At 39.8% G+C, this 15,075-nt stretch overlaps 1 protein-coding gene across 1 annotated transcript in view; it reads right to left on the bottom strand.

Moving 5' to 3' along the window:
• KIF5B (kinesin family member 5B) overlaps positions 1-14,811 on the bottom strand; it is a 50,114-nt gene extending 35,303 nt beyond the window's left edge. Inside the window, exons 1-2 of the mRNA XM_010357030.2 lie at positions 14,240-14,811; positions 6,417-6,504 (exon numbers count right to left, since the gene is read on the bottom strand). Coding sequence (XP_010355332.1) covers positions 6,417-6,504; positions 14,240-14,365 — 214 coding nt within the window. The 5' untranslated portion in view covers positions 14,366-14,811. The remainder of the gene's footprint in view (positions 1-6,416; positions 6,505-14,239) is intronic.
• Between the last annotated feature and the right edge of the window lie 264 nt (positions 14,812-15,075).

A 15,075-nucleotide genomic window follows, 5' to 3' on the forward strand; every position in this document is an offset into this window, starting at 1 on the left:
TTTCCTTCAAAATCTTTTCATTTTTCAGAAGGAAAGCAAAATTATTTCATGTATCACATTCACTTCTTTCTCGAAACCAATTCCACAACCCACCCCCAAAATATCTGGGTAAAAATCTCATCCTATGTGTTCTTACAGTATCTGCATTTAATCATAATACCTACCAATGAGTATTCTGTCAATTTACTTGTTTGCTTTACTTACCACCCTGTCAACTCCTCAAGGTCAGGACTGTGTTTAACTCCTAACACAGTGCCTGGTACTCCGGAGGAACTGAAATGCTTGTTGAATATTTATTACCATCATCAATGTACAGCATCTTTCTAAAGCCTCCCTCAGCCTTTTTAATATACTTTTGTCATTCCTATGAGAAACAGGTGGACAACTCTCAATAAGTATTACTTCTTTCATACTTTATCAACAGAAAAAACATATTTAGCTAGTGAGATAACAGCTAAATATTTAGCTAGTGAGATCACGTTTTAGAAAAGTCACTTTGTATCTCTCTGAGCTTCAGCTGCCCCCAACAAAATGACTACTTAGGGAAAAGCTCTGAGAATTAGAAGTCATGATATGAAGTTACAATTAACATCTGAGAGCTTACAAGGAGTCAGGTTCTAACTATTTTTTTATATATTATTCTATTTAATCATCACAAAACCCCCTGCACTGTACTATTTGTTTTTTGCTTTTGAGACATTCTTGCTCTGTCACCCAGGCTGGAGTGCAGTGGCGCAATCTCGGCTTACTGCAACCTCTGCCTCCCAGGTTCAAGCAATTCTCCTGCCTCAGTCTCGCAAGCATCTAGGATTACAGGTGTGTGCTACCACACCCAGCTAATTTTTGTATTTTTTGTAGAGACGGGGCTTCACCATGTTGGCCAGGCTGGTCTTCAACTCCTGACCTCAGGAGATCCACCCGCCTCGGCCTCCCAAAGTGCTAGGATTACAGGTGTGAGCCACCACACCTGGCCTGCACTGTACTATTATTGATGAGATGAGAAAACTGAGACACAGAGAGGTTCAATAAACTTGACTGTAACTCCACAGCTAGTAAGATGAAGTTGAGATGCAAATGCAAATAGACTTGGCTCCAGAGACCTGCTCTTAACCACTGTACTATATATTCAAGGAGCAGAGGAACCAAAATAAACACAAGGCAGGCTACATCTGGAAAAACCAAAGGTGAATACAGTGGCAGAGAGTTCATGTCAGGAAGTCATGGTGGAAAAAACAGGAAATCTACAAAGACCTGATGAGATGCTTATCATATAGTGGGCACTGAATAAATAACTACTTAACACAAGGGAAACAAATCACTCAGATTCAGAATTCAAAAGAATACAAGTGGATAAATCTTATTCAAAAGAAACAATTGTATCTAACAAATCTACAAATAGGGAATGGTAACAGCCCTACATATAATCAAATTATAAACTTGTCCAGACAATTATGAGCAAGTGCAATCTCAATGAACTTGTCAGTGACCCAGAGAGTACTATCTGCTTTCAGGTCATTACTGGCAACTTGCTCATCAAATCTCTATCTCAAAAGAAATTCCAGCTGGCCCATTATTCTGCTGATCTTTGCTTACCAACAATTTCTAACCATGGCTTCCCATCCAATCTGTTTAACAATGATTGTCCCAAGTACAACCTACCATGTATTTAATTGCTTTCCTGTCCTCACACCTCCCTAGGTACCTACCCCTACGCCATCCTTCTCCTTAAATATGTGTATTACTGGTAACTCTGCCACATTCATATCCTTGTCCAGGACAAGTCCCACCAGCTACTACATACAGTCTCCTCCAAAATGGTACAGAGCACTTGGGTGAAGATAAAAGGAAATCATGGCCACATGATACTGACATAAATTACAAAGTTTGCATAGAAGAAGAAAGAGATTATGATAGAAACCTTGTATTCTAACACTTGCTGGAAGTCTGATTTTGTGCAGTAGAAATAGCTGAGACTATGAGTTTATCCCAAATACAACCATGACTGATTGAATTAATAATTTCCTCTAAGAACACAGAGGACACATGGCGAGCATGGTGGCTCACGCCTGTGATCCCAGCACTTTGGGAGGCCAAGGCGGGCAGATCACCTGAGGTTGGCAGTTTAAGACCAGCCTGACCAACATGGAGAAACCCCATCTCTACTAACAACACAAAAATTAGCAGGACGTAGTGGCGCATGTCTGTAATCCCAGCTACTCAGGAGACTGAGGCACGAGAATCGCTTGAACCCAGGAGGCAGAGGTTGCAGTGAGCCAAGATCGCGCCATTGCAGTCCAGCCTGGGCAACAAGAGCAAAACTCCATCTCAATTAAAAAAACAAAAGAAAGAAGAAGACGACAGAGGCCACAATTAGCAGTTGATACTTGTTTTGTGTTTAACAACTCCTAGTACCTATTTTGCAGAAGAAGAAATTGAGATTTGAAAAGGTTAGGTAACTTGCCAAAAGTCACATAGCAAGAAAGTGGCAGAGCCTAGAATTCAATCTAGGACTGTCTGATTCCTAAGATTGTACTCTTACCATATTACAGAAAAGGGAACTATTATGCCGAACACAGTTCCAAATAGTAAAGCAGGATGAAGAAGGGACTGAAATTTTGAGAAAAGAAGAGAAATTTCAGGAAGCTAATGATTTCACCTTAGAACTGCAAACAGTAATAAAGCAGAACAGAAGTAATAGATGCATGTATCCTAAATGTCAGGACAACAGACTTCATCTTCTTCTTTTCCTAAAGGTTAGGTACCACTTAAAAAACAATAGATTTTGAAAAACTCTGAGTATGAGCCTATTATTAAAAGACTATGTAACTAAGGATGTACGAGAGAGAGAGAGAGAACTCATCAGAACAGCATGAGAAAGATAAAAGTCCAGGATAAGTAACTCTTAGAAAACCAAAACAAAATAAAAACTAAGGCCCTAAGAAGAACTTTTAAAGTCATATTCAGAAAAAAAAAAAAAAGAATGAATGAATGAATGAACCTGCATTGCTTAGGAAAAGACCATAAAATATTAACTGATGATATTATAATGGAAGTACTTCTGTTTACTGCCATCTTCCACAAATATGATCCTCAAAACAGAACAACAGAATAAACATCGTTGAGAGAGACTTTAAGGTTGATGCGGAAAGTATGATAGCAAAAGAATAGTTACTAAGGAGGATTACATTCCAAGGATAAAAATCTCACAGCTACTGTAGATTAGTTTTAAAAGCCAAAGAGAACAAAGGTAATAGAAGACACAAATGTTACATACATTTTCAAAATGGGAAAAGCAATATATTATGAAATAAGTATACCAAAATTTCTTTAAGTAAAGACTATGGTTGAACTAACCTCATTTCCTGTTTGGATATGGTTATTCAATTGGTACTTGGGCAAATACTAGACTCATGCACCAATGCTTGATAAAAGGATTCAAGTTTTTCATCATTTTCTTGTGAGTATGTTGACAAATTAAGGACTAGCCAACTGTATAGGTAAGGTAAGAGGCTCTGAGGTCGGCTGAATACCCAAACAGTGTGATTTAAATAACTGCCAACAATCTTATTCATTTTAGAAGATTAAGCTAGGGACCATGGCCCATTAAGCACTTTATAAATGATTTAGAATCGTATTTTTCAAACTTCAATGCCTTTGACACTTTAATAGACTTATCAAATGTGCTGACAGCCAACTTACTAGATCCCCGGTAAGATATAAAAATAAAGCTCAAAATATGATTAAGAGCTAAAATGAACAAAATGGAATCTTAAAGGTTTGCTCTCCGAAGTGCAAGTATGGGGTAGGGTTTAAAGTAGGCAGCAAGAGATACAAAAAAGACCTGCATGTTCAAATTGCCCATGAATTCATGAATCAGTAACTTTCTATTAGTTAGAAAGCTAATGTAATTTTAAACTGTACTGATGAGACAGGAAGTATGTCTCAATCAAAGAAATTGCGTTCTATGATAGATCCCTCTGGAAAACCACATGATGCTTACAACATGATGACCCTGTTCCTCTTTGCTGCAGTCATTTACACAATTACAGGTGTTAATTCTCCTTCATTTTACTAAGATTTCAGTACCCAGTTCACTCCCTCTCACCAATACCATTACTGCTGTAATACAACAGTATTGGTGGTTTCAAAGTCTGCAGCAGATAATCCTACTAAAATACCCTGGCCTCTCAGCTCCTCAACCAAATTTTCTGCAATCTTATTTATTCTTTCATTTTTATTTTAAAAACAGAGATGAGGTCTCGCTGTTGCCCAGGCTGGTCTCAAACTCCTGGCCTCAAGCAATCCTCCCACCTCAGCCTCCCAAAGTGCTGGAATTACAAGTGTGACCCACCATGTCTGGCCTTATCCTTCTTTACTACCTCAGAAGCCAACTCCATGACAACTCCTTTACCTTTTCATTACTAACTGCGTTGCTTCCATAATCTCTATTTCAAGTACAGACAATACTCAACTTATAATGGGGCTACTTCCCGAAAAATGTATTGCAAGTTGAAAATACCTTAAGCTGAAAATGCATCAAACACATGTAACCTACCAAACACCATGGTTTAGCACAGCCTACTTTAAAAGTGCTCATAGGCCGGGCGCGGTGGCTCAAGCCTATAATCCCAGCACTTTGGGAGGCTGAGACGGGCGGATCACGAGGTCAGGAGATCGAGACCATCCTGGCTAACATGGTGAAACCCCGTCTCTACTAAAAAAAATACAAAAAACTAGCCAGGTGAGGTGGCGGGAGCCTGTAGTCCCAGCTACTCAGGAGGCTGAGGCAGGAGAATGGTGTGAACCCGGGAGGCGGAGCTTGCAGTGAGCCCAGACTGCGCCACTGCACTCCAGCCTGGGCGACAGAGCGAGACTCCATCTCAAAAAAAAATAAAAATAAAAAAAAATAAAAGTGCTCATAACACAGACATTGACCTACAATTCAGCAAAACCATCTAACACAAAGCCTATTTTATAATAAAGTGTCAAATATTTCATATATTGAATACTATACTCAAAGTGAAAAACAGAATGGTTGTACAGGTACTAGAAATATTGTTTCTACTGAACGTGTATCGCTTTTCCACCATCATAAAGTCGAACAATTTTAAGTTGTTCTAAGTCAGGGACTGTCTGTATTCACCTTCTATTACTCCATCCAGTACTCTGATTCCAACAAAGCTTTGACCCCACTGAGATCTACAACCCACTAATGTCATACCTTTTTTCACTGCCCTTTAGCCTCCCTCATATCCTTATTCCTGTAACTTAACCACCTTAGATCCCATGGTCCACCATTATAATCACTCCTTTGACTATTTCCTCAATTCTCTTGTCCCCCACTTCCCTCTTTTGTACTCAGCTAGCAAAACTCCAAATGGGCAAAAATTCAACTCTTTCAGCAGCTAACCTCACGTGGGCCCTTAATACTGCCTGGCAATACTCTTACACTGCCTGAATCCATCCATTTCATGCCTTTTCCTAGAACCTCTTCCCCCTTCCTCATCTCCATGATGACTCTCCTCCCTGTATTAGACAATATGGAATTGATATAATGAGTACATCCACATTTTCCCTCCCTCACATCTACAGACCTTCTTCTATAACTCCACTTTATCTCCTGCTACTAGGATGAACATCTGTGCTCCTATGCTATCCTAATCCATCTACTTTTATACTGAATCTCAACTCCTCAAATGTGGTGAATGCCACAACACAGATTTTGCCTCAATCTAAGAAGCAGTTTTTAACAACTACAGCTGTAAAAAAAAGAAATAAATCATATCACAAAGTAATAGTCATTCCTTTGATTAAACAGATTTCTACAGTAACTGGAAGTAACTCCAGATAAACAACGAGTACTCTCTAAGCTTTAAAATTCAATGGTTTTATAAAACATAAAATTATAAATATCCTTGTATAAGTTACAGTATTAACCGGAATGCACATACTTTTCTCACCCCTGGCAACCCTTGTTAAATTCCTCAAGGGATATAGGTAAGTCTTTGGGGAAGGAATAACAATGGAATGGAAGAATGATAGACTGCCATTTTCCACTACTTTTTAGAAATGTGTCTAGCCATTTTGTTTTCATTCTCATGCTGTTCTCTTTCTAGAATTGCCACCTTGGAAACTCTCCCAGGAATATCTAATAGAAATGCATCTCTCAAGAATAAGTGTGTAACATAGTTCTCATAATACCCTTAATTAGGTACTGTATATAATTAATCATGGAATTTCAGCAATAGAATATTTACTAATTGTATTTGACCTTTTTATTATTTAAACAACTTTCTTCTGCAATTAACTTAGAATAAAGGAGCATTAAAATGAAAAAGAGAAAATTGAGTAAGTAGAAAAGATCACAAACTTATTTACTTATTGCTGAGACAACTCAGCAGGTTAAATATATTTACCTTTAACAATCTTCTTTGCACAGTCATTATACACTTGCTCTTGGGATGTGCTTGACTGGAACACCCGATCAAATGCATAAGGCTTGGACTGAAAAACAAAAAAGTGTTTCAACTATACAAATTAAAGGTAAAGGAATCTTTCTAACCTTTATAGATACCATCATATATTTAATCTTTAAAACAGTATACCTAGTATGCATAATTTAATATCACTGAATCTTTGAAATGGAAGGGATCTTAGGAATCACCATATACAAACCCATTAGAATAAACTCCAGGAAAACATGAACGGTCTTTAGTCTTTGCTGCAATCCCAGGGCCCAGTAATCACAACTGTAATTCTCAGTAATTATAATTAGCACTACTATGGCAGCCAAATATTGCTGAGTGATTTTTATTTTTTAAATACTTATTTAAAGACAGGGTCTCGGTTCTGTCACCCAGGCTGGAGTGCAGCGGCACAATCACTGCTTACTGCCGCCTCAACCTTCTGAGCTCAAGAAATTCTCCCACCTTAGCCTCCTGAGCAGCTGGGACTAGAGGCATGTGCCACCATGCTATGTTGCCCAGGCTGGTCTTGAACTGTTATGCTCGAGATCCTCCTGCCTTAGCCTCCCCAAGTGCTGGGGTTACAGGTGTGAAACACCATGCCTGTCCTGCAACAGCTTTTCAAACATTCTTTCATTTAACAAATACTTATGGAATGTGAGATGACATGCTAGAATGATAACCAAGACAGATTCCCTCTGTGCTTTAGTGGAGCATAAGTAATAGTGGGGCAAACATTAAACAATTAAGTGATCAGAATTCTGACTCATACAATTGAGTGCTATGAAAGCGCAATGAGAGCATATAGGAGGAGAACCTAAGTCTACGGGAAAGCAGAATATCAGGGAAACACGCTTGGAGAAAGAATATTTAAGAATGGAAGAATAAGCAGCAACTAATTCATCATCACTCTTTCCAGTATTACTCATGAAGGATGAGAAAGGTTTCATGTAGGAAAGTAGTCTAGGCATTGGGAGGATGCTTAAAGATCCTAAGGCAGAAAGAACAGTATAGAATGCAGAATGCAAGAAACCAAGGGAAGTTGTTAAGTTGAAGTACAAGGAGCAAGGATCAAATGCAAATATCAAAACAGTTAAAAAGACATCATCTTTTTCTGAAAACAGCTCTGATCTTCTGGACCCCAAAAATGATAAAATGATACTGGGGACTCCATGGACCACTCTTGGAGAACCACTTATACAGTCTGAGGAGCCAGAGGTATTGAAAAAAAATCAGTGGTGTCCATGCAAGTCAAAAAAAAATAATAATTTTCAAGGAGGGAGTGATTATGTCAAACATAGTTGTGAGGCTAAGACAAAACTAAAAAGTACTCCATGACAAAGGTCAGATTGGAATGGATTGAAAAAGAATGGCAGGTAACCAAGTGGAGCAGAAAATCTGCTGTATGTCTAAGAAAGCTTTTTGTTTTGTTTTGTTTTGTTTTTAAAGACTTGTAAGACCTGAGGAACTTTAAATGCTTGTAGGAACAATTTAATAATCTAGGAGAAAGAGTAGGTATCCGAAAACAAGAGGTAAGGGGTTCTATGTATTTGCAAGTATCTGCCTGCTCTCTAGTTTCTTCTGAAGGAAAGAAAGGAAGCTGGTCCCTAAAACACAAAACAATCACGACCCCAAGCCCTTAACATTAGAAAACACTTTCTAGGTCTTAGCTGAAAAAGACCTACTACACTCCACATCCCCACCTCAAAGTCTGAAATAAAAGTAACAATGAACCAGACACTTCTAAAGCTGTTCCCAATTCCCCTTTCCCTTGCTACCTCCCAATAGGCTGGAAAGCCAAATACCTGCTAGCCTAGTCTCCCTGCAACTAGTAGTCACATGACCAAGCTCTGAATAATATGAAGTGGTAGTCTGTTTGAGGTCTCTGAGAAGGGTGTTGTTATCCTGATAAAAAGGACCATCTCAGCTGAAACTGCCCTTTCTCCTTCCTGGAATGAATGCCTGGAGCTGTAGCATCCATCTTGTAAATATGACAAATAGGATGATGAAAAGCAACAGCTAAGGATGACAAAGTATAACAGAGTGAGGAACCGTGAAGGACCTATATTCAGGCTTTCTGTTATGTGAGAAAAACATCCTCTTATTATTTAAGCCACTATTAGCTGTTGGTTTTCCCTCTAAAGCTGAAAGCATTACTGACAGATATAATAAGCTCATCTCACTTTGGCATCAATTTAAAATAGGCATCAATGTCTGATTATTCTTTAGTTATGATATATGTGAACATATCCTTTTCTTAGATGCTACTGAAGCAATTAACATTCAATTCTACAGGTGTGGCTAAAAGAAATCTATTATTTTACTGCTGACACAAGATATATTCATGGTGAACAATTCTGAAAACAAATGTTAAGTACAATCAAATTAACAATCACCACCCAGAAATGAACCATACTAATAGTTTTTCTACACAAAAATAATTTTCCCTTCTCATTTATTCAGCATTCATTTAGTGACTATAAAGATATGAGATACTGTAGATGAGTAACACAATTTTAGAAATAATTAGCACAGACTGTAGTGTTCAAAGAGTAATAGAGGATAAGGCCAGGCAAAAACCTGAATACTAAGTTAAGCTGTATACTTGGATCTAACATAAGTCATCAAGTGATGTCAGCTGAATTTTATATGTACATATATACACATGCGCACACACACACACATATATATATATATATTTTTTTTAAAACAGTCTCACTCTGTCGCCCAGGCTGGAGTGCAGTGACGCCATCTTAGTTCACTGCAACCGCTGCTTCCTGGGTTCAAGCGATTCCCGTGCCTCAGTCTCCTGAGTAGCTGGGACCACAGGCACGTGCCACCACACCTGGCGAATTTTTGTATTTTTAGTAGAGATGAGGTTTTGCCATGTTGGTCAGAATGGTCTCAAACTGACCTCCAGTGATCCACCTGCCTCAGCCTCCCAAAGTGCTGGGACTACAGGCATGACCTGGCCTTAATTTTTACATCAATAGAAAATAGTGCTCCTAAACCATTTACCAAGAGATATGCCAGACAATAATCTAAACAGCTTCACAATAGTAAACAGTTTTAGTAGTAAAGCCTGCCTCAAAAGTACTTTATGAAGCTGCTTACTCTTGTTACCAACTCAAAGCAAATATATAAACTACCACTACAACCTTACTAAAATAATATAAATGGCAACTATTAAAAGGTAACACACAAACATAAAAATAATTGAGACTGGAGTGATTATCTTTCTAAAAGTTATTGTTCAATAAAAATTAACTCAAGTGCTTAGCATTAAGTTGACAAAAGTCTTCTTATCTTGATTGCAAATCCAAATTATGATTTTGTAATATTAAGTAAGGCAAATGTTTTAATTAAAGATCTAGCCATAAATTAATGACTGACTCTGGCTTCCTGGAATGAAAATTGACTTTGTGATACATAAAGATTATTTCTAATCGTCTATAATTAAGGCATATCTATATGTTTCAAATAGATTAAACAAAGAAAAACTCATCTGGACATCTGTATTTTTCAAACCTGGTTTTAGCCTCAAAATTTACATTATGTAACTTTTAATCCCATGTATCTTCAAAGATCCTCAAAGTTTCAGATTTCAATTTTACTAATAACTCCAAGTCACAAGATGCATCCACATCTGAATGACGCTTTAAGGGGACAAATCAAAAAGGAGTAAACTGATCTCAACTGCATACCTTAGGTTTCTTAAGGGAAGTGATTCCTGTTTTGAGTATGCACCAACCAGGCTGAACACCAAATTTGGTTATGAAGGACACCCTTCTGGCAGGGATATGTCTTTCTCTGGAATTCTGAATAGCCGATTATTTCAGATCACTTGGGAGTGTATTATATTAGATTTTCCTTAGTTAGACACTATAGTGGGCTAACATTCCACAACTGTAAAGGTATGTGATGATGGTTCCTTCCCTCCTCCCCTTCATTTTTCCCTCTTAAGGTAATCAAGAAGGTCCAAACACCAAATCATTCACTTGAAAACGGAGAATCTTGTTTTGCTTTACGCAAGGAACTGGGCAAGATTATCTAATTAGTTTTATTCTCTTCTAATTTCTCTGAACTACCACAACTTGTTTTTGGAAGCCTTTACGGTGTACCATATAAGGAATAATGATTTGTAAAGATACTTAATGATGCAAATAACCATATTCTACTTTCATGGTTCACAAACAGGTGTAATTTTTTATTGATTTTTCCTCCTGGTGTTTTTAGCAAGCTCCTAATTTTTTCTATCTTTTTTTTTTCTGGTGTTTTCAGCAAGCTCATTTCAAAGACATAAACTGTTTCCCTTGTCCTCCTTGTTTTGCAGGTAACAAGTTCTCTAATTTAAAGCAAATAGTTTATAACACTTATAGACTTCCTTAAAATAATTCATTTCATTCAATGTTACATTTATAACACTTCACCAAGCACTTAATTAAAAATAAATTCTGTATTAAAGGCTGTACAGCATACAGAGAAACACTATGAAATTGAAAGATTTGCCTGCCATGGTATCATATTAAAATCACTGATTACACGAGTAGTAGGAAAAAAGTTTGGACAAAGTATTAAAAACTGAAGTTAGAAGAAAATCAGAATCCTTAAAAATTACTTTCTCCATGAGCACTGATTATGCTTCCAACATCATAAACTAAAATATTCTTTCAATTTTGATCTAAATAGAAGATTGTGTACAAAATATTCTTAAATCATGTTTTTAAAAATTGAGTTTTAAATGCTGCATTGCAGCAATTCTCTCCTAAACCGTTCATTATGAATCAGGATTAGAAACCAGAAAAAAAAGAAAAAAACAAACCGAGAAGATTTTACCCAGAGATTTTCTAATTCCGTTCCTCTTGGCTGCTCTTATAACCATTTACAAAAGGAAGTAATTCATTTAAAAAACTAAACAAAAATATGAGACCTCAGTAATTAATGTCGTTACTATAGGCAAGAAACTAGTTTCTGAAAACAATGAACCAAAACATGTTGCCTTTCATTTTTTAAAGCTGTTATTTAGTTGTAATGTATTTTTGCTTACACTTAAAACAACAACAACAAAAAAAAAAACAGGCCGGGCACGGTGGCCCACACCTGTGATCCCAGCACTTTGGGAGGCCGAGGCACATGGATCACCTAAGGTCAGGAGTTCTAGACCACCCTGGCCAACATGGTGAAACCCCATCTCTACTAAAAATACAGAAATTAGCTGGGCATGGTGGCGCGTGTCTGTAATCCCAGCTACTTGGGCAGCTGAAGCAGTAGAGTCGCTTGAACTCGGGAGGCGGAGGTTGCAGTGTGCTGAGATCACCCCACTGCACTCCAGCCTGGGCAACAAGAGCAAAACTCAAAAAAATCTCAAAAGAAAAAAAAAAAAAATCGCCGGGCGCGGTGGCTCAAGCCTGTAATCCCAGCACTTTGGGAGGCCGAGATGGGCGGATCACGAGGTCAGGAGATCGAGACCATCCTGGCTAACATGGTGAAACCCCGTCTCTACTAAAAAATACAAAAAACTAGCTGGGCGAGGTGGTGGGCGCCTGTAGTCCCAGCTACCCGGGAGGCTGAGGCAGGAGAATGGCGTGAACCCGGGAGGCGGAGCTTGCAGTGAGCTGAGATCCGGCCACTGCACTCCAGCGCGGCCGTCTCAAAAAAAAAAAAAAAAAAAAAAAAAATCAACCAACCAAAAACAACTAAAATGCTTATCAGTTTACCTAAAGGTTAACTGTTCATTATACATTCACAAACCAACAACTATACATTTATTCCTAATATTATTGTTTATACAGAGTACTGAAATTTTGAAACAGAACTTATAAGCAACCTTTTCCCAATGGAAACCTAGAATAAATAGTATGTTTCCTTTATTCATTTTCCTTTAGTTCTTTCTTCATAGTTTATGTCATATCTGGGCCTCATCAAAGGTTACCTTCTAATCTTAATACATTTTATGAATCCTAAATTTTAGCATTCCAACAAAAAGAATCATAGTGATAACTACAGATCTGTGTAAACACAAAATCTGAAGAAATAAGACATTCTTAAGACAAGTGTAAAAGGAAAAATAGGTTTGTTATGTGCCAACCACTGCTGAAGCTGATCAGGTACTGTAAATTACAAAAACTCTTAAGAAACTAATGGCCTCAAGTGTGACAACTAATCTAGGCCTTGAAAGCCTCCAGACTATATGCAAAATATACCATCCTAAAGGAAAAGGATTACTGCGCTTAACTACTCCTACTCCGCCTCTGCCGGCCTATGATGTCATTTACACAAGAGTTTTTCTTGTGCACTTGTTAACAAAGAACTGGCCTGACGGTCTTTACACAGTAATAGTTGGCAGTTGTTAGTGACCTAATGACTTGCTTGCCAAAGGCCTACCAAGGAGCTAAGACATTCATTTTTCGGAGCTGAACTTTGGAGAAACTTTCACATCAAAATCCTAAAGAACTTTAGTCTGTCTTCAGTGTCAATACTTTCAATCATCCTTGTTCCATCTCCTGTGACCTCTGCCCTATTTCCAAATTAAATAGCTCCATACAGTTATTAACTACAGAATGACATTAGAGGAAAAATTAACATATTAAAATTTCATACTACGGTACCTATGTAGAAAGTTAGTTCTACTACATAGCATTGCCAAGAAAGACCAACATAATTTAGTCACGAGTTCACTGTTTCGTATGTCATACTTTACAATTAATTTTTAATCTCCTTCAACTAGGAGTGCTATTTTCTCAGACCTTTCAATGCCAGAGATCAGACTAAAAAACCCTCACATTCTGGTCTCACTGACAATGATCACTCAACTCTAGTTATGTTTTACACTACAAAAAAACAGTATCTCACTATTCTTGGGATTACCAAAGATCAATTTTCTTCAAGATAGACCTTAATTGCAGAAGTATGAATCTAATACTGGTCAATTTTTATCTTTTTCATAAGCTTGTTTTTATAATACTTTGATATAAAAACAAAAAGCTGATACTTTTTCCTAGGCCGTTATCCCATAAAACCTAGCAAGAGTGCGATTTGTCTTTCGGAGTACTTATCTGACCCAACCAAAGTCGGCTAGGTCTGCTAGATTAAACAAAATTGATCATTCCGATTTAAAAAAAAAAAAAAAAAAAAAAAGCTCAACTATTTCTTTCTACTATCATCCATTTACCATTTGTAATTGTTAACATGAAAAGTCATTCACCACTCAAATATGGTGGGTGAAAGTTTGAGGTGTAGATAATATTTGTAGCTGTTTGGTGCTTTTTCCTTCTCCCAGGGGAAACAATACGGTTCAAGGGCTGGTTATGTTTCTATAAAACTAAGTATCTTTACTAAAGTATAATACGGCTTGTCTCAGAGCTCAATGTCCCCAGCTGAACTTTATATAAGCATTACATATTTTCTGAATGGCAAATTTGGGGTTAATCCAAAACACCAACAGTATCCGTAACTGCACACACAGAAACGCAGACAAACGTGCACTGAACTTGCTCCCCGGACGTTCCTCCGTTGCCCCAGGTGGGGGAGTGTCCAGGGCTGAGGCTGGGCGCCTCCCGTCTCCCGGCGCCGAAGATTGGGGTGGGGGCGATCCCGGAACGCACGCGAAGCTGCGCAGTCTCCCTCCACTGGGTTATCTGAACCGGCAAACCCCGCCGAGGAGGGCTGGGGACACCTCTGCTCCCTTTCAATTCTGCACCCTGCCACTTCCCTAAACTCTCTGCACAGCCCAGCCCCAAGAAGCGGGAGGAGGGGTGCCGGCGGGGGTCACTCACCGCGATCACGACCGTGTCTTCTCCCTGAAACTTGGCGATGTACTTGTCGCCGCGATTCACCTCAGACTCGTTGAGAGGTCTGAAGCGACACATCACTTTGATGTTACACTCGGCCAGGTCCGCCATCTTTCTCGCAGCCGGGGCCGGCGGCCGGGAGCCACTCCCGGCTGCTCAGTCTTGCAGGGAGCGCGACGGGGCTGAGGACCTGGGGTCGCTAGAGCCCTGAGAGGCAGCAGTCAGCTGCGCCGCGCAGCGTTTCCCCGAGCGGAGGCGGCCGGGGAGCCGGGACTCGAAGAGCCGGCGCCGGCAGCCGTTACCCTAAGGCTCACTTCCGATCCATCATGGCAGCCATGGCGGCGGCGGAACCGGGGAGAGCGTCCGCGGCTCCTCAGCGACGCCCTCGACGGCCTGGGCGTGCTGCGGAGGCTGGGGAGGTTCTGGGGGCCGGGAGAGTGGCCACCTTCTTCCTCCTCGCAAAGAGCAGACCGGGCCTACCCGTCCGCCCGCTCTGCTGTCCACTGGCCAGCTGGCCGGCCGCTGCCCGATCACTCCTGAGGCCGCCGTTGGGCGACTGGGCGGCGTGGGGGGAGGAGTGCGCAGGCGCGATGGGCCGGGAGGCCCGGCGACCAATGGGTGCCCGCGCTCGCACCCGGTCGCCGCGGCCGCGCCGCCGGTTCCGCCACCACTCCTGGCCCGGAGTCGCAGATTCAAATTTTACAGCACTGCCCGTCTCGCAGAAGTGCCTGTGTACACAGGGCGGCAGCTCCCAGTCGCCATCCCAAGTCGCCGAAGAATCCCCCAGAGCTAAGGCAGACGTATTTAGCTTTCTTTTCTTT

Source organism: Rhinopithecus roxellana, chromosome 11, assembly GCF_007565055.1.
Source record: "Rhinopithecus roxellana isolate Shanxi Qingling chromosome 11, ASM756505v1, whole genome shotgun sequence".
Classification (NCBI taxonomy): Eukaryota; Metazoa; Chordata; class Mammalia; order Primates; family Cercopithecidae; genus Rhinopithecus; species Rhinopithecus roxellana.